The sequence below is a fragment of the Chrysemys picta genome, chromosome 1 (assembly GCF_011386835.1).
Source record: "Chrysemys picta bellii isolate R12L10 chromosome 1, ASM1138683v2, whole genome shotgun sequence".
In the NCBI taxonomy this organism is placed as follows: Eukaryota; Metazoa; Chordata; order Testudines; family Emydidae; genus Chrysemys; species Chrysemys picta.
The window spans coordinates 7,305,624-7,324,430 of record NC_088791.1 but is presented as its reverse complement, the minus strand read 5'-3'; the positions used below and the strand labels follow the sequence as shown (position 1 = coordinate 7,324,430).

Genomic DNA, 18,807 nt, shown 5'->3' with positions numbered 1-18,807 from the left:
TCCTCTTGTACCGCACTAAATCATTTCTCCCCTCCTTTGTGTGGAGGCTTCTTTGTCCACTGTTCTATTGCCCCTCTTAGCCAGATGGTCTATATCTAGCTCTGTTAATCTTTCTTCATAAGTCAGTCCCTCTGATCACTTTTGTTGCTGTTTGAGAGCCTTCCTTGTCCTTTCGTACAATTAGTCCAATATCTTTCTGGTAACAAGGGTTCCAACCCTGAATGCGGTATCCCCATCAGAACTATATAGTGTTCACTTGTCTGTACTCTAGTGCCTCGCGAGAATCGCACCCTTCTGTAGATAGTCATACTGACATAACCAATGGGGTCCCAGATTTGACTTTTATTTAAAATAAAGTAGGGAAGACCTGAAGCATTTTCACCAATCAGTTATAGTATGCAAATTATTACTTGTACACAGCAGTGTCTTAAACTTAGACCCATTCCCTAGCTCAGAATGCTTATGATCTAACTCTGCTATAAACAATGCATGGGATAAACATTTAAGTCGTAGGGACGTTGTCTGTAGCTTAAGAGGCTTTGCAGCAGCAATGGGTTTGAAACCGAACAGCAGGGGAGATTAGCACACCAAAGTTAATGGAGGACTTGTGGGGAAAGAGTCTGACTGGTGCAGTGTCCTTTCTTGTCATACCTGCCATAGGAATGCTGAATTTGTGAACTCTTCCTACTCTGGGGTAGTGGAAATAGCTCAAGCAAACCTCCCTCAAGAAATGTGTATTTAGAGTAAGTAGGGCAGGATCTGTCCTAAGTGTACATTCTTTTGGACCTTCAGGTTTGTTCTGACCTTCCCATCAGTGACAGCAGCCTGTGTCACCCAGAAATTCTAGACTCTTTATATAGGTTGGGTTGTGCGATAATGGCGCTCGCTAATTCTCATCATTTTGATGCTGTGAATGGATGTGGGAAAATACATACTTACTCTCTTTTTGTTAAAGATTACAGATACAAAAAAGATGAGCTATTCAAGAGGCTGAAAGTGACAACTTTTGCCCAGCTGGTACGTATGACCCTTTTCCAGCTGGCTTCTGAAAACTGCCTGCTTGTGATTAGGTTCTTGTTAGCCCCACTCTTGTATTGTGTCTAATGTTATTTTTGTTGCACTTGAAGCTTTTTCTGGAGAACAGGCTGTTGCCATTGTTCCCCTCTGCACACTTGGTTTTTTATATAAAGTAAATCACTTAGGCCATAACTTTTAGAGGTGCTGAGCACCCTTTGCTGCAGCTGAAGTCAATGGAAACTCTGCGTTGTCAGCGCTTATATGGAGCTTCCGAATTAGTGACTGCTTTAGAACACTCAGTTCTGCCCATCTGTAAAATGGGTTTGTAATAATAATGCTCCCTTCGTAAGGTGCTTAGAGATTCCCTAATGACTGGGGCTGTATAAAATATCATTTGCATGTGATCTGATAGTGGTTTAAACAAAGCAGTCACCGCATGTAATGCCCAGTTGAAATCATAACTCTAAAAGGCTGGAGGGTTGTTATGTTTAGAGGTTTTTGTGTGTTTCTGTGGAAAAATGCAACATACCAATGAAGCAAAATATTAAAAAATGAAACAAAGCATGATCAGAAAGTACAGAAGCCAGAGAGCATGGGCCAAGGTAACTAGTAAAAACCTGGAAGGGAAGACTCCTTACCCTCCCCTTCCTAAAGCAGAACATAAATTTGCTTTGGTAGAGGCCCCCTCCTTCAATCATTATATATGATTAGTTCCACTGCCTTCAATAGGATTACATGTATGAGTAAGGCGTGTAGGGTTGGCCCCTAATTTATGAATTATTATATTATATTTATATTAAATAAGGCATCTTGCATGGTTGCAGATTAATGCTATAACTCTTTCGCTAAGCTAGTGAGGGCTCTGCAATGTGTAGATCACAACTTAGAGGTAATGTTCTATAAATGTCAGAACACGCTACGATCTTTAAGGGATACGTCTATGGATTATCTGGGGTCTCTTCATTCTAAAGACGAGTGGCTTTTTGTTTTAATTAAGATGTGAGACCTCTGTGTGACGTGGGGGCATGGAGTCACATTCGAGACCTTGGCCCAACAGAGGGGATGTCCTCTCTCCCTGTGTTCTGATGCGCAGAATGCTCTGATTATTTGAAAAGCCAGTGCTGCTGCCCCCGCTCCAACAAGACACTAGTACCGGGTTTATTATTGTTTCCTACAGGTCATCCAAGTTGCTTCGCTATCTGATGAAACATTGGAAGTGTCAGCTGAGGAGATCCAAAAGTTGGAAGGTACTATCATGATATTTATTGTAGGGATGATGAGACACGCTGGATCCCAGGGTTTGAACTTGAGCTGTGTCCTCGGATTGTGCCGTTCAGTGTCTTAGAAAACATCATGCTCGCAAACTCACTTGACAACTTGCTGAGTTTTGTCTAATTGGAGAGAAAAACAGTTCAGTTTTTAGTCTGCAGCCATTTTGCCTTGGGCTATGAGCTCATTAAGTTAAGCAGGTTTGGATCTGGTCAGTTCTTGGATGGGAAACTTCCCCTATGGCACTCTTGGGAGTAATATTGATGGCCCAGTACATAGCCCTTTTATTACTGAAGAAGGTATTGCTTTTTGGATAATACTTAGAAGGGAGGTCCTGAGCCATTAATGATCACATGGCCTCTTTTAGAAAGATTAGGGTGCTGGCCCTACTATTGTGATCATAATTCTCTGGTACAGAATGTGTTTGGTTGATTCTCCTGGTAGTTTCTATTGGATATGTGCTTCTTTACACCCTTCCCTTCAAGCTTCCTTAAAAAAAAAAAACAAGAAACAAAAAAACGGAGCATTCCCCCCCCAACCCCCTGTTCTCCTGTTTAGTGTTGCAGGTTGCCATAGGGCGCCTCATTTCAGTAGTGAGAGAAGGATCCTTGTATCTAATATGGCTTACAAAATCCAGGTCTAGATGCAAAATTCTCCTAGTGTTCTGAGATATCTGGCTCCTGGTTTTGATTTGTCCCTTTACAGAGATGGAGTACTAACGGTAAAATTTAGACACAGGTCCAAACTTCTCCCAAGTTCAGCCATGCTGAGATCTGGGGTTTGGTTGAGGACCAGTGCCTACATTTTGTTTGTTTTTAATGACTCTTCGGGATCCTCTGAGAGAGCACAGTGTCTTAAATGTAAGAGATTAATAACAAGCACCAAATCCTGCAGCACACATGCTTCCATGAATGGAATTTGGTCTTTGTGTTTACAAATATATGAGTCATTCATCCACAAGCACCTTACTTTTCCATTACCTTTTTGCCCTTTTAGATGGTGATACTGTTATTTCAGAGACTGATGCTGAACTCACAGCTGGGACTAACGGGAAAGGAAGCCCCACGGAGAAGCCAGCCAGTCCAGTCCTGTTTATAAACAACACGGGAGCAGGGGAATCGTATCGGTCTACTCTGCAGAGGTACCTGATAGCAATGCACAAAGAATGGCTTTCCTCCCCCACCCACTATATTCCTCCTGTTTCCCTACCAACTGTGGTACACTCCACCTGTCCCTTCCAAATGTCTTGTATAAGACGTCTCAGTCTTTCTAGTACTGTAGATGGCTGTTTTCATGAACCTGTTATCAATTAACAGCTAATCCCAGCAAGATCTCAAGTGACTCGAACACCATCTTTTGTCAGACGTATTTGTTTGCAAATAATTCATTGTTGCACTTCTAGTCGTTGCAAAATGTCCCCAGTAGCATATTAGGTTTGGAGTTAGAAATCCTAATGCCACAGGCTTGGGGTTGCAGTGGGAGGCAGAGCTTTTCAGGTTTGAATCCTGGCCTGAATGGTAGTGACTGGAAGCTGTTACCATCTGGCAGCTGTCCAATGACTGACCTGAAATGAGATTGTGTGACTCAGTCCAAATCCTGCTGTTCAAGAATCTGCATCACAAACTGCCACCACCAAACTTTAAACTAATGTTTCCTTGTTGATGGTCTTAATGGAAGTGCTAGTGATTGGACCATGGAAATTGAGCTCTCTTCTTTTCTAGATGTGGTCCCTTAAATAAAAATAATAATAATAAGGGGGAGGGATAGCTCAGTGGTTTGAGCATTGGCCTGCTAAACCCAGGGTTGTGAGTTCAATCCTTGAGGGGGCCACTTGGGGATCTGGGGCAAAATCAGTACTTGGTCCTGCTAGTGAAGGCAGGGGACTGGACTCAATGACCTTTCAAGGTCCCTTCCAGTTCTAGGAGATGGGATATCTCCATTAATTATTTTTTATTTATAGAACCCTGTGGTATGATCACCATGTAGATCTTCACTCTTGAGCATCTCGTCTACAGCTTAGTGATGGCATACACAATCTCTGCAGCATGCTGCTTGCAGAGAACAGGCAAATAATTTACTGTGAACCGATTACCAACATCTCCATTTTGGTAACCTACTGAAGTACTAGAACTTTTAACCAATCTCCCCTTAGCAAATGATGCAGCACAATCTTTCAGAAAACCTTCTGTGAAAGGGGCCTTGCTCTGTTTCAGAGGTACTGAGTACTCCCAGACCAGCCACTGGGACTGTGGAGTGCAGAACCTGTGAAAATAAATATCCTAGATTTTTTTTAAAGAAGAAATCATAAGGAAAAATTGGAAAATCTGATTTCTAGCTGTTCACTTGACTCCTTTAAGTTTATTAATGAATTTTGAAGAAAGGTGGCAACTTTTCAATAGTCTTATGTGGTAACTTGTTGTGTTAGGCTGTGAATGGATCAGAAAGAAACTGAAACGTATCCTGATCTTAATACAGAGGAACAGAAGTGCTTAGAGAAGGAGATCTTGCATCATAATCTGCTTTCTTTCCTGTTGTAGTGTGATCAGTGGTGTAGGCGAGCTAGACATAGACAAAAGCCTGCGGAAGAAACCTGATGCTAATGGTAAAGACACTAACGCTAAAGACAAGCCTTACCCCGACTGCCCGTTCCTGCTGCTTGACGTACGAGATCGAGATGCGTATGACCAATGTCATATCGTTGGAGGTAAGGGAGGGGAACACTGCAGGATTCTCTGAACCTGGATCAGTGTCAACTGCTTGGATAATATGTTCAACACTTCTTGCCCCAAAGATGGGCCCCAGTGAATGCAGCAGAAGTACTGTTATTTCACTGTGTATTGTGGTGAGTCCCATGCACAGCCCTGCCTGGGTAACTGGTACCGCGAGTACAAACTACCTAGGAGAGTGAAGAGTGGCTGCCGATTGATTCACACTCAAAAACATGCAGCCTGTGTCCCCGACAGCAGAGCCCAGCCCTGACACTGTCCTTTCCCAGCTGAAGGTGAGGTGGGCCTGTGGAGTGTGAGCTCCCATCTGTTGAGAGCCAAGATCAGGAGGCAATAATTGTGCCTCGCAATCTCCCATCTGGCTCCAGAGTTTCAGATATTGGCATAGCCTGTCCCTGCAAAATGAAAATCGAGACAGCCTCAGTGTCTGTGATAAGAAAACGAAAGAAACCAACATTAGCAGAAAAGGAAACTGGCAGGGTGGGGCGTGAGGGGGGGGGATGATGGATGGACTCCTTAGCTTGAGAGACCCCAAAGACATTGTCTCCACTATTTCTCCCAAGCAGCCAGTCTTATATCTTCTCCTCCTCTCTTCCCAAAGCACCTGGGCAGGAGAAGGGAGGAACTGAGCTGAAATTAAACCTTTCTTCACTGCGAACCAGGCCTCTGTACTCTGACAGGTCCTAATCAGGTCACTTCATCTAGGCTGTTTGGTAGGTGTTCATTCCCTAACCCTTTTTTCTCTTGTATCTGCAGCTCACTCCTACCCTATCGCAACGCTGTCTAGAACCATGAACCCTTATACGAATAGCATTCTGGAATACGTATCCTTTTTAAAACGTGGGTGCTCTGGAGTGTCAGTGTTTTGGCAAAGGAACTCCATGACTTCTGCATTGGCTGATCACAGAGCCAACTCTTGCTCCCAGTACATTCAATGGGAGTTTATCTGGGACTTCAAGGGGGGGCACGATGGGGCCCTCCCATGCTGATGGTGATTTTCCTGATGTTAGGGTTCTGTGTTACAGCTGTAAGATGCAGGTGCGAAGCACCTGTCGTTTGCAAAGCCCATTGACTACAGTGGGAGCTGTGTGCGCGCTGCGGCTCTCAGGATTAGACCATTTTGTGCTGACGTGGGGACCAAGACTTGAACAACTTGGGCGGCTACTCGCTGTTGGTGTTGCAGTGCTGCACTCTTTGGATGAGGCATTAAATGGAGCTCCATTGACTTCCCCACAGCAGGGGTTAGCCTTTCTCTGGAGAGTTTAGGATTAAGTGGGCAATATCCCAGGCTATTGACTTCTATGCCCACAGAGGGAAGGGATGGCTGTGTGTAGACCTCACTCCTTACTGCCAACTTCTGTGTTTCTGCATTAACCAGCAGAAGGGTGGTGGCACAGGTCAGATGGGCAGGTACCTTGAGGATTTTCCCCTTCCTCTGCAGCATGGGGTATGGGTCAGTTGCTAGGATCATCTGGGTATCTCTCACTAAATCAATTCCCTGCCATTGCAAGGACCTTGGGCATTGGTGCACCTCGGTCCCTCCTGTTCGCTGCCTGTGACACACAATGGTTTAGTCTCCTGAGGGCTGTAATACTTTGGTCTGACTCTGGTGGTTGGTCTGAGTGTGGCAGAGGCTGGATGGCGTTGATGGCCTGTGATATACAGGAAGTCAGACTGGGTGATCTGGTGGTCCCTTCTGGCCTTAAATTCTGTTGGCTTGTTTACACCTGAAATGCTACAGTGTAGACCAGGGGTCTCAAACTCAAATGACCACAAGGGCCACATGAGGACTAGTACATTGGCCCGAGGGCCGCATTACTGACACGCCCCCTGCTGCCCTCGGCCCCGCCCCCATTCCAACCCCTTCCTCAAATCCCTGCCCCTGATCCGCCTCCTCCCCTGAGCGCGCGGCTCCCTGCTCCTCCCCACTCCCTCCTGGAAAGTGCTTTTGTGGTGGGAAGCGCGTTGAGGGAGGCAGAGGAGCCGGGATACAGTGTGCTGGGGGAGAGGGGGGGCGGCGGGGGAGGGGAGCTTTGCAGCCACAGGAAATAACTCGAGGGGGGCGAGGGGGGGTGCAGGGAGCTTGGCGGGCCGCAGCAAATAACTCTGCGGGCCGTGTTTGAGACCCCTGGTGTAGATGCTACCTACGCAGACGGGAGGGGTTCTCCCATTGGCATAGGTAATTCAGCTCCCCAAGAGGTTGTCTTAACTACGTTGCCCAGGGGTGTGGATTTTTCACACCTCTGAGTGGTGTAACTTTTTAGTGTAGACCAGGCCTATGACTCTAGGATTACTCTCGGGGCTTGAGCCCCATCATGAGAAAGTGCTTTTTGCCTTTCCTTGACTAAGAGTCCCATCCACTTGCAAAACTAGACTCAATGGGGCTGGGGGAAGCATTCTAGCTTGGTAATAGGCAGCTAGTTGAGAGTTCAAGCCCAAACCTTTTGGCTGCCTTCAAATCATAGAATATCAGGGTTGGAAGAGACCTCAGGAGGTCATCTAGTCCAACCCCCTGCTCAAAGCAGGACCAACCCCAACTAAATCATCCCAGCCAGGGCTTTGTCAAGCTGGGCCTTAAAAACCTCTAAGGAAGGAGATTCCACCACCTCCCTAGGGAACCCATTCCAGTGCTTCACCACCCTCCTAGTGAAATAGTGTTTCCTAATATCCAACCTAGACCTCCCCCACTGCAACTTGAGACCATTGCTCCTTGTTCTGTCATCTGCCACCACTGAGAACAGCCGAGCTCCATCCTCTTTGGAACCCCCCTTCAGGTAGTTGAAGGCTGTTATCAAATCCCCCCTCACTCTTCTCTTTTGCAGACTAACTGACCCCAGTTCCCTCAGCCTCTCCTTGTAAGTCATGTGCCCCAGCCCCCTAATCATTTTTGTTGCCCTCCACTGGACTCTCTCCAATTTGTCCACCTCCCTTCTGTAGTGGGGGGACCAAAACTGGACGCAATACTCCAGATGTGGCCTCACGAGTGCCAAACAGAGGGGAATAATCACTTCCCTTGACCTGCTGGCAGTGCTCCTACTAATGCAGCCCAATATGCCGTTAGCCTTCTTGGCAACCAGGGCCCACTGCTGACTCATATCCAGCTTCTCATTCATGTAATCCCCAGGCTAATCATGTCAACTTGTCTCTGCCACTTATGTGGCATCAAGCAGATGACATCAGACATCAAATTCTTGTTAAGTTTAATAAAAAATATACAGGATCTTTAACATCTCTGCCTATCAGAAAAATGCTCATGGGAAGATTATCATCCTGTATGATGATGATGAGAGACTAGCCAGCCAGGCTGCCACTACCATGTGTGAGAGAGGCTTTGAGAACTTATTCATGTTATCTGGAGGTGAGGGGGATTTCCTTTTGCATCATAAATGTGGGGACTTGGCTTAAACTTGAGAGTTGGGGGCGAGGCTTGCCTGAATTAAATGATGAGATGTGGGGCTAGAGCTAAATACATGGCTCTGCCTGTGTGTTACAGTCCTGGCCAACAAACCCATGGCTGTTCCAGTCTTGGGCCTCTCCTAGCTAGAGACTGCCATCCATTTGGCTTGGCTTTGGCAAGTGTCTCCTAGGCTTTGTCTGCATTGAGGATTTTAAGGAATTCTCTCACTCGCTGGGAGTGCTAGACTGCAGTGTTCTTACCCCTGTGACAGCCAACCGTGCTCAGACCAGGTCAAGAGGACGTGGGATCTTTTAAAAAAAAAACTCACGCTGATATTTGGTCTGTACCAAATGCTCCCACTTTTCTAGGGCTGGTGGAAGAACGCCCTGCACATACTGCTGCCCCTGCCATTGCTAGCACCACTGGAGAGGCACTTGTGCTAAAGTAACCGCGGGAATGATCTCCTTGGTGTAAACAAGGGTAGGGGGGATAATATGTGATCATGCAACTGGTTTTCACTTGCCCTAAAATAGGTCATTCTTTAACCCAAGTCACCAGTGGTGAAAGGCTGGTGTCCAATCCATCCCACCACTGAGGCCCCACTTCGATTCCACGATTTATAGTGTCAACACTATGGAAATAGCTTTTACCAAGAACAGCCTGAGACGTCCAGCCTCTGGGTGCGCTAAGCAAATCTAAAGAGCCCATCGCTTCAGGACCTAGGAAAACTGGCAGAGGTTGGCTCTCTTAGCTTCATTAACATCCCTTATATCAGTGCCCTCCTGAAGAGCGAGTATGATAAGATGCTTTGCGTTATACGCAAATATGCTGCAGTCTCCAAAGCCCTTTGGAGAGCCTGCATCTTGTAGCTGCTTCGTGAGACTTGCTGCTCCCAAGAGCAACCTCTAGGAGCTAATCCTGCAATGTGCTGAACGTCCACAACTTCCACTGAAACCTGTGGCAGTCGAGGGAGCTCGGTACCTCTTGGAACATGACTCAAAATGCTCCAGCCGTTGAGAAGAATGACCTCTATATAGGTGTCTCCTGAGCCTCACCCCATAGTTCCAGAGCAGTACTATCAGTAGCTCTCCTCCTGTCACTTCTGATCAGGAGATGAAAGTTAAGTCAAGAGTCTGACCAATCACTGCAAATAATTGGTGATCACTAACCGTATGATCTGTATTGTCTCCAGGCCTGAAGGTCCTTGCACAGAAGGTCCCTGAAGGACTGGTCACTGGCTCATTCCCAACGTCTTGCCAGTTGGCAACCTACACTGGATCTGCCCGGAAAAGGGCCACCCCAAGAGGGACACCCACACGTGCTGAGAATAAATGGAGATTTACTGCAGAAGATCTACAAAAGATAGAATACTACCTGGAAGAGGAGCAGATCCCCTCAGATACTGCCAGTAAGACCCCTTGACAAACAATGGGACTGCCCCCGAGGGCCTTGTGCCTGCAAAACTTCCATAGACTTCCCCTGCGCTGGCTACAGCACCATTTTATACCAGATCTCCGGGGAAAGGAAGTGCTTTTTCATACCGACCAGGGACTGTAGGCTAGGACCTGTGCCCTAATGTGCCAGGCTGATCCCATTGTGGACAGGGGCTTTTCTGTGTGTATTCATAGAGCACCAAAACTCCCACTGAAGACAATGGAAGCTTTGCCTGAGTAAGGACTTCAGGATTTGTCCCATAGACTATTAAAAATAATCGAGGGGATTGGAAGGCACGTGCCACGCTGCATAGTACCCATGAGGCCTTATGACAATTTCCTGGTTTTCCCAGTTCCTCAGGCCTTTTGCTAAAACACTGCTGTATCACTTCTCCTCCAGGTACTTGCCGCACTAGTGAAAGGCCTGTGTGGGTGTAGGCCTGTCACAGGGATGCTGGGGGCAGCAGATCAGCAGGGTGTATATCTTTCAGATCGCCGTCTGCGCTCTGCAAGGAGCATCCCTAGCCCGCTCCCGAGCGCCGGAGAGGATTAAACCTTCCTAACAGCAGCCCGAGGGCAGTGATGAGGGGACACCGTGCAGGATTTAGCGGCCCCAGAATGGTGTGGGAGGGTTTGCTGGGGAAAGGTGTGGACCCGGGCACAGACTGCGTGGGTGGTAACAAACATAGCCATGGCAGTCATGCCCCACCATCACCTCAGACCCCCTGTGCAGAACTTTTTTTCATCCCTTCCCCCTCCCGAGTGCAGGTGCAACCCGACAGACCCTGGTCGTCGGCGGGCGGGATCGAACCTGGGACCTTGGGAGCTTAGTGCATGAGCCAAAATCCAACTGGCTGTTAGCTAAGGCTGTAGAGCAGACTCATTAATCTCTCTCTAAGCGATCTCGATGCCGCTAGATGGGACAGAACACCACACCCAGGAGGTGTCGGGGTTACACAGGCAGACTGCCTCGCCTTCATGCTGGCATTGGGCAGGCTTGGGGCTGTAGTGTGGTGTGATAGGTCCAGCTCTCTCGGTGCTGGGCCTGCATATTCCACACACACAGCCTGCCTCTCAGGGTATGTCTACACGGCAATTAGAAACCCACAGCTGGCCTGTGCCAGCTGACTCGGGCTCTGGCTCCTGGGGGCTGCTTAACTGCAGTGTAGACGCTGCAGCCTGAGCTCTGCAACCCTCCCCCTTCTCAGGGTCCTAGAGTCCGGGCTCCAGCTGAGCCCGAACATCTCCACTGCAGTTAAACAGCCCCGCGAGCCCAAGTCAGCTGGCACAGGCCAGCTGCGGATGTCTGGATGTTCCCTCTGTGGCAGGCCGCTGGCTCTTTAGGGGAGCGTGAAAGGTCTGTTAGGTACCTGGTCTGTATCTTTGCCTGTCTGGACGCAGTTAAAAATGACAGGGCAGGTTGTATCTGTACCCCAGCATCTCCCATCAGCCCCAACCCAGCTATCGGCAGAGGAAAACAAAACCCTTTTGTCCGATAGTTCAGCACAAAATCCCATGGGTTTCTGTTCTTCTTCCCCCAGGCCGTCTCAGCCGTGCTTCCTCAGGCCGAGATTCCAAGGCAACGGCTGTACGGAGCACCCAGAACCTCCCCACCGCCAGCCCGGCAGGCTCCCTCGCCACCCGCTCCTTCAGCAGCAGCAGCCTCCAGAACAAGCCCTGGAAGTAAAGCCAGTGTCTCTTTCAGTTGAATAAACGAATGTCCCGGTTCCGGGAACCCCTGATCAGTACATCCCGTTTGTCATTTTAGGAAGCTGCAAAGAGGAAAAATAAACCAATGATCTAACAATGGCAAGAGGGGTGGGGTGCAGGCTGACATTCAGTAGAAGAAGTAAAGGTATAACTTTCCAAGACTGATCTAAAGGGTTAAAGTTGTTTTGTGAAAATGAACTTTTCCCCCAAGTCCCTGACCCACAGAAGTGGGGCCATGAAATCTATAACTTTAAAAAATGCCGGTGGAATCTGTGTTCTGAGAAAATATTCCCCCGGGGTTTTGGGATCTTAGTAATGCAGCGCTATGCAAGCACGTGAGAACCTGAAAGGTGGATAGACCAGCCGCTGTCTGTAAACAAAAGTCTTGATGTCTAGTTGAAATAGAGAAACGGAGCGAACGAACAGCACAACTGGTGACAAGTGAGCAAGATGCCAAAAACGCCTTTTTTAACCGTCCAGAGTGTTTGTAATAAGGGCATTCTTGTAAAGAATGTACAGAATGACGTTTCACCTGACAGTGGCCCTTTATCCACAGAACTGTTTACAACATATTTTTGCATTTGAAATCTTTTACCGCGTAGCATCCTGAGTACTTTGGGCTCTGTTCTGTGTTCCAGGCTGTGGTGTAGTGCTCCGCTTCTGAGCGAAGCTACGTTACAATGTGTTTCTTGGTTTGTAAATGAGATTAGAAGGTAACTTTGGTCATGATGCTGAGATGGGCTGAGCAAAACTCTGATTGACTTCGCTCACAGCAGGAGCCGACTCATCCCGCTTCAATCTCTCCCAGTGAATTTCTGCTTGCAGAGCCAGGTTGCTGGTGACTGGAGTAGCAAAGGGAACCACAGAGTGACTCTGGGGGAATGTCCTGGTCCTTTGTGGTGATATTTTCCTCGTGACATTGCAGTGCTGAGTGAACTGATCACACAATGATCTGTTGTGAGGTCTTTGTCACAGCCCTTCCTGTCATTGTCTGGTGACTCCCAGTCGTTCTTCTCAACATTGGTGTCTTCTGCTTCCATCTTGATGGCTGGGCGTGAGGGAGAAGAGAGTGTTCCTGGATGCTTGGTAGGATCCTGGCTTCTCCAGCCAGTTTGGTCAGTGAGTTGCTTTCTGCTGAGTCGTATGTCGGGGTGCTATGGGGTGCACGAGATGAACAATGCTCATTCGCTCTGCCTGAGACCAGACTCCCACCTGGCATGTGGGTCTCTGAGTGGTGAACGCAGCTATTCTGAGCTGCAAGCTGAAGATCGCTGGTCTAGACAGTCTGAAGGGCAGATGTTCATGAGCCTGCTTTCCACGATGCATATGGGTCACCTTCAAATAAGGTCAAGGGGCAGAACTCAAACTTGCTCTGCTGAGCTCCTCTGATGGCGCTTGTGGCAGCAGGTCTTGGTCAGTAGAGTAGGGAGGGGCTCTGCACCTTAACTGACTAGTGGAGGCGTGAAACTATTGCTGTGTATTGCACGGCCGTCTCTCTGCAGCAGCCGTCATCACAACTTCCTTGTCGTTAGCAGGACTAGAAAAAACCGTCCCCGGTAGTCACAATGACATTCCAGCAAGGCTCCCTGGTGGTGGAGGCTGCCCAGAATTTTGGAGGCCGTGAATCTGCTGACTTTCTGGGAGCCTGAGGATTTGAATATAATGTGTTTCAAAGCTTAAAATGCCTCGTAATCAAACACAAAGGCTCCCAAGCCAGCAGTATTGGCTTATGCTTGCAATTTCCTTGGTGGCTGGCTAGAAGTTGTTTGGAGCCCACTAGCAGTAGAAACCGAGTTGATGCGTTGTCTTCACCCTACATAGGCTGTGTTTTGGGGACTCGGGACAGCCACTTGTGGACCCTGCTTTCTAGTTTTTTACCTAGTGTATTGGCTGAATTTAGTCCAATTTTTTTTTTTTGTCCTTTAAAGCTCGCTGTCCTCTGCGGTTTCACCTACACCAGAAAAATCGGGCCCATAATTCACCACAGATCGCGCTCAGCTGGAAGTAGCAATAGCGGCCGTGCAAGTTTACACAGGGTGCTGGCATATTACCACAGTGCTGCCTCCCCCTACTCCGAGCAGGGTGAGTGATCAACACGCCTGCACCCTGTCTACACTTCTGCTTCCATCACTGGAAAATGATGGGGGGATGAGCTGCGATTTTTGCTGGTGAGTTTAGATGGAGGGAAGAGGGTGTTAGTAGAGTGGGGTCAGCGCTCATCTAACAGGCTGGTATGGACCCTTGACTATGTCAATTGTAGGTAGCAGTTAAAGCCATGGAAGTAATTCTTTCAAGGCTCTTAATCTGAATCCTCCTAGAAAGAGGGATTGCTTGCTTGGGTGACTTCCCAGTGGCCAGGGATTGCTGCTCTAATGCTGATCCTGCTTAGCGCTGTCAAAGCCTAGGGCCTGACCCTGCAATGTGCCGAGTGCCCTCAGTTCCCATCCGCTTCAGTGGAACTGTGGATGGTCATCAGCTGCTAGTGACCTTCAAAAGCCAAGCTGAAGAACACACCTCTCTGGCGTTGTGCAGGATAAGCCCTGCTTGGATCTTATTCCTCCTCTGTAGCAATCTGCCACTGTATGTGTATCGCCAACAGCAGCATGTCTTTAAGTGGTGTAAAGATTGGAAATAGAGTCACTTCTTTTTCCTTCCTTGGAGAACCAGTGGGTGGCACTGGGACATGGAATGTGTGGGAAGGCGGCTCCCTGCAAACGGCAGAGTCTCACCTTTCTGAGAGAGGCTTTGTTGTCCTGTGGCCGGCCAAAAAGTCCCTGCTTTCGTTTCCACCTTTTAGCACTGACAGACCAATTTTTATTTAGTACATGCAATCTGGGTGCTGCATAAAGGCAAGTGCCACAAAAACTGCTGACCGCCCCGTGGATGCAGATGTAAGCTGGCCACCTGGATCTGGCTTCCTCCAGAGAAGGATGTGACCAAAGACTCTCGGAGGTGGTCTATGTGTGTACATGTGGTAGCCCTGAGCAGGAAAGCCGCCTTCTACACACCGCTCCCATGAATACGAACGATTCCCACGCTCTGCAAGGATTAAATATGCAAGGGGGCTCTGGATAGGACCTGCTGAGTGGGGCATTAATGGGTTTCAGATGCCAGCCAACACCTAACCCAGTATATCTTGCTCCAAGCACTTCTAAGACCCTACGCCACATTTGGCATTTGTATACGTTTTTAAATATATGTATTTTTATAGGTAACAAACGCTGATCCCAATTCATAAATTACAGCTCCCCACTTCCCAGGGAAATCCAGGAAGTTCCATTTTAATTACTCAGAAAGAAAAGTTTGTACAAATCCTTGACTGTCCAAGGGTAGCCCAATGCACTGGATTTCTACAGAGTTGACTTCTGTGTGTGTCGGACAGTTGGGTTAGTCAGATGGGCGGGATTTCAAGACCAGTTGAATTGGGACGGTGAATGTGAGGTACTATCTCTCTCTCCTTTCTGCCTAACCATAGCAAGCGATCTGCTCAGTAAGTTTTACACTCGTATTAACTGGTCTTACCTCTCACATAGTCTGACTTATGTTATCAGGTTTCTGGTACGAAAGGTTTTGTTGGTCTGTTTGTGAATTTATTTATGTTTAACGAACCAGCTAGGTGATGGCGTTTGCCAACTCTGATGGGCTTGTCTTTTATTTACTGATCAGTGACATTGCGAGTCAACTGGAGAGCAAAGTGTGGTTTGGTGGTCGGATCCCAGAACTGGGAGCCTGGGACTCCCAAGTTCTCATTCTGGCTCTTACTCATTGGGCAAGTCACTTAGCTGCTCTCTGCCTCAGTTTCCCTATCTGTAAAATGGGACTGATAATCCTTCCTTACCTCACAGAGGTGCTATAAGACTTTGTTATTTGATGTCTGTTTCAGGCTTTGAAAAGATTTTACTTGATATTAGGAAGGTGTCATAAAAATGTGAAGTATTTTATTCATTTTGAACATCCAGGCAAAAACTGACTCCTGCTGGTTTGCATGTTAGCTTGATGGGCTGCATTCATCACTCCCCTCCAGGCGGTAAGAGTCTGACTTTTTCGCGCTATCATGAAATAAGAGCTTGAACTTTTTTGGGTACAGAATCCAATCAGCTTTTTGCTTAAGACAATTGACAATAATATTGTGCCCCTAAAAATTGCTGCATCTGGTCAATGTTGTTGAATGTTTAAAATAAGGTGTGTGTGTGTGTGGGGGGGAATAAAGAGAATGTTTGTTAGTTACATGCTTAAAACACTGGGACCAATGCAACTTAAAAAGAACACATTTTATGTGTGAATACGAGGTATCTAAAGCGTGCACGCATTCAAAAGAATTGTTACACACACACACACACACACACACACACACACACACACTAAAATCGGAGGGGAGGGGAGGGATAGAGTGTCTCAGCTGAAATCAAATAGCGATTGTGAGGCAAAGGATTTTTTATTATCCAGCTACAGTACTAGGATCTGAAATCCTCCGTTGCCCTGGGCTACTAGGAAACTCTTTTCTGCATCAGAGGAAGAGTCCGAGCCAGTCAGGGTTGTTTAAGATCATCTTAATCCTGTGCATCGAAGGAAGAGCTGATGAACATATCTTCTTATCCTCTTATTGTCTTTGAGGGTTCATATGTTTTGCATCTTAGCTTAACTGTGTCATATGATTAGGCGGGTGCTTTTGTTTTGTTTTCGGGGGGAGGGGCGTGGAATAGATTTCTGTAGAGTCTTCTGGTTTTTAAATTGTTTGATTCAATAAAAAGCAAATGATGCAGCATGGCTGAGTATTGTTTTAATTGACTTTATTTTATTTTTTTAACAGAAAAATCAGTGTGGGGCAGTAATAGTGTGGGGCAATAATTGCAGAGCCAGGGTGTCAAAACAGGCCTTGGCTCGGGCTTTGCTCCAGCCCCACAGTGTAGCAAGGGAATTGATAGTGGGTGTGGGGAGAGGATGGTGCCGGAGACTGTCCTCTGTTTAGCATTTAAAAAAAACACAGCACAGGCACGATCAGTGCAAGCTTTGCCCACCCACGTGCCTTAGCCCTAAATGATAGCAACCTCTTTTTATGGGTGAGAGAGGGATTTACTTCTCTGATATTTGTGAGATGTGGGCTTGCCCATTAAGAACTGAGCCCATCCGGTTTGCACCATGTGGGCTACCACACTTAATAACTCTTGGCCTTTGCCAGCCTGCCCTGACTTTGAACCAGCAGAGTAGAGGATCTAGCCAGCTCTCGGGTCTGTTATAGAGCAGGGCTCCAGTCTTGCTCCCTTGAGACCCAATGGGACCAAGCTCAGTCCTTTACGTATGTTTTAGATGATGCATGGCTCGTTGTAGATCAAAAACTATCACCTATTTTTTTTTTAAGACTCTCATCAGTCCATTGTTAGCCCCTGCATTGTCTCCCAGGACATTCTGTGGACATCACTCTTCCTTGATATAACAGAGGATACTGATAAGTGATTGGATTCCAACATAAGTTTCCAGCTGTCATAAAGTCACTTGGAAAACTGGACTGAAAAGAATTGTATCTTGGCATGATCAAGCTCACGTGAGTTGTGTGGAATGAACAATGGGCCTGTAACTCACTGTAGCTTGGTTTCTCTTTGCCAGTAGCACTTAAGAGTCCTAACATTACATGCCCAATCACTAGAGACAGAAACAGCACAGCAAGGAGCGGAATTATTCCTTTTCCCCTGTGCCATTGCACCCCATAAAGCTTCATAGAAATATGCTTATGAGCGTAAATATGACATAACTGGAATATGTTTTATGCTAGATATGCCATGTAACAGATCTTTGCAAAGGTTATGATCTACTGAATATATTCTTCCTATTCGTATGCATGTATCATTTTTATATCTGAAGTTATGAGCGTTGGTTCTATGCTTGTATTTTAAAGTGTTTGCTGTAGGAAGCACATAAGGCAGATTTGGTCAACATAGTGTGAAGGGGTTATTCAAGTAATTGGGAGTACTTAACTAGCAATGGACTTTGGGAGACGCCAATCCACATCTGAGCTTTCGTGGGAACGTTCAAACTAACATGCAAACAATGGCGTCGGCCTGCAAAAAGCTGAATCATTCATAGACATGTGACTTGCCCAAGTGGCTACAGACATCTTGTTGCTGTGATTTTGCACAGCAGAACAAAGGGGTTGCCGCCCACAAGAGAGAGAATATAAAAGGCCCTGGAAACACCTCCATTTTGTCTTCAGCTGGCTCAGAAGATAGCCTTTCCACCCCAAAGAGATGCCTGAAAGAAACTGGAACAACGGACAGTAACTACGGCGGTGTGAGTGATTGCTGGACCCGGAGTAGGAAGGAGTCTAGTCTGTGAAAGAAGCTTATTGGAACATCTCTGAGGGTGAGATTTACCTGCATTTAGTTTCCTACTGTATTAGGCTTAGACTTGCGTGTTTTTGTTTTATTTTGCTTGGTAATTTACTTTGTTCTGTCTGTTATTACTTGGAACCACTTAAATCCTACTTTTTATATTGAATAAAATCACTTTTTACTTATTAATTAATCCAGAGCAAGTAATTATAACCTGGGGGAGCAAACAGCTGTGCATATCTCTCTATCAGTGTTATAGAGGGCGAACAATTTATGAGTTTACCCTGTATAAGCTTTATACAGAGTAAAAAGGATTTATTTGGGGTTTGGATCCCATTGGGGACTGGGTGTCTGGGTGCTAGAGACAGGAGCACTTTTTAAGCTGTTTTCAATTAAGTCTGCAGGTGTGGTTCAGACCTGGGTCTGTGTTGGAGCAGGCTAGCGTGTCTGGCTCAACAAGGCAGGGTTCTGAAGTCCCACGCTGCCAGGGAAAACGGGCTCAGAGGTAGTCTCAGCACATCAAGTGGCAATCCCAAGGGGATTTCTGTGACCCAACCCGTCACATCCCCTCCATGGGCTTCCTAGAATAAGTCATCCCTGTTGCAGTTAAGGATGCAGCATTCTGCAGGATAGAGATGTGTTCAGTCTAAGGTATAAAATGGAGGGGAGATTTCCTGAGGAGGTGCAGGTGAAGGATGGGAGAAACGATAGCGAGGCTGTTCTAGAGGGACATTAAAGAACCTTCTTATCCATGGAAACAGAAGATCTGGCAGGGCAATTCCTATGCTCTTAGGGGAAACGTGCCACCCGCTTTCTTGCCATGGGTCTAAAACTAGTGGCAGGGATGTCAGCATTATGAGCTGTACTTGTGCAGGCCACCACATAAGGAAAACAAGACAATTGCTTTGCTTTGGAGAGATTTTGGGGAT

The 18,807-nt window shown here is 47.0% G+C and overlaps 1 protein-coding gene and 1 long non-coding RNA gene across 3 annotated transcripts in view; both read left to right on the top strand.

The window, feature by feature from the left end:
• The window catches only part of CEP41 (centrosomal protein 41), a 28,031-nt gene extending 9,967 nt beyond the window's left edge, over positions 1 to 18,064 (top strand). Inside the window, exons 3-10 of one of the 2 annotated variants that reach the window (XM_042842258.2) lie at positions 956 to 1,017; positions 2,195 to 2,264; positions 3,283 to 3,427; positions 4,824 to 4,990; positions 5,769 to 5,836; positions 8,256 to 8,370; positions 9,602 to 9,817; positions 11,384 to 18,064. In XM_042842258.2, the coding sequence (XP_042698192.1) occupies positions 956 to 1,017; positions 2,195 to 2,264; positions 3,283 to 3,427; positions 4,824 to 4,990; positions 5,769 to 5,836; positions 8,256 to 8,370; positions 9,602 to 9,817; positions 11,384 to 11,529 (989 nt within the window). In that variant the 3' untranslated portion in view covers positions 11,530 to 18,064. The remainder of the gene's footprint in view (positions 1 to 955; positions 1,018 to 2,194; positions 2,265 to 3,282; positions 3,428 to 4,823; positions 4,991 to 5,768; positions 5,837 to 8,255; positions 8,371 to 9,601; positions 9,818 to 11,383) is intronic. The other variant, XM_024110609.3, reaches the window with a different exon arrangement.
• Positions 1 to 18,807, top strand: part of LOC135972807 (uncharacterized) — a 348,625-nt gene that overhangs the window by 236,171 nt on the left and 93,647 nt on the right. The gene's annotated exons all lie outside the window — the stretch shown is intronic.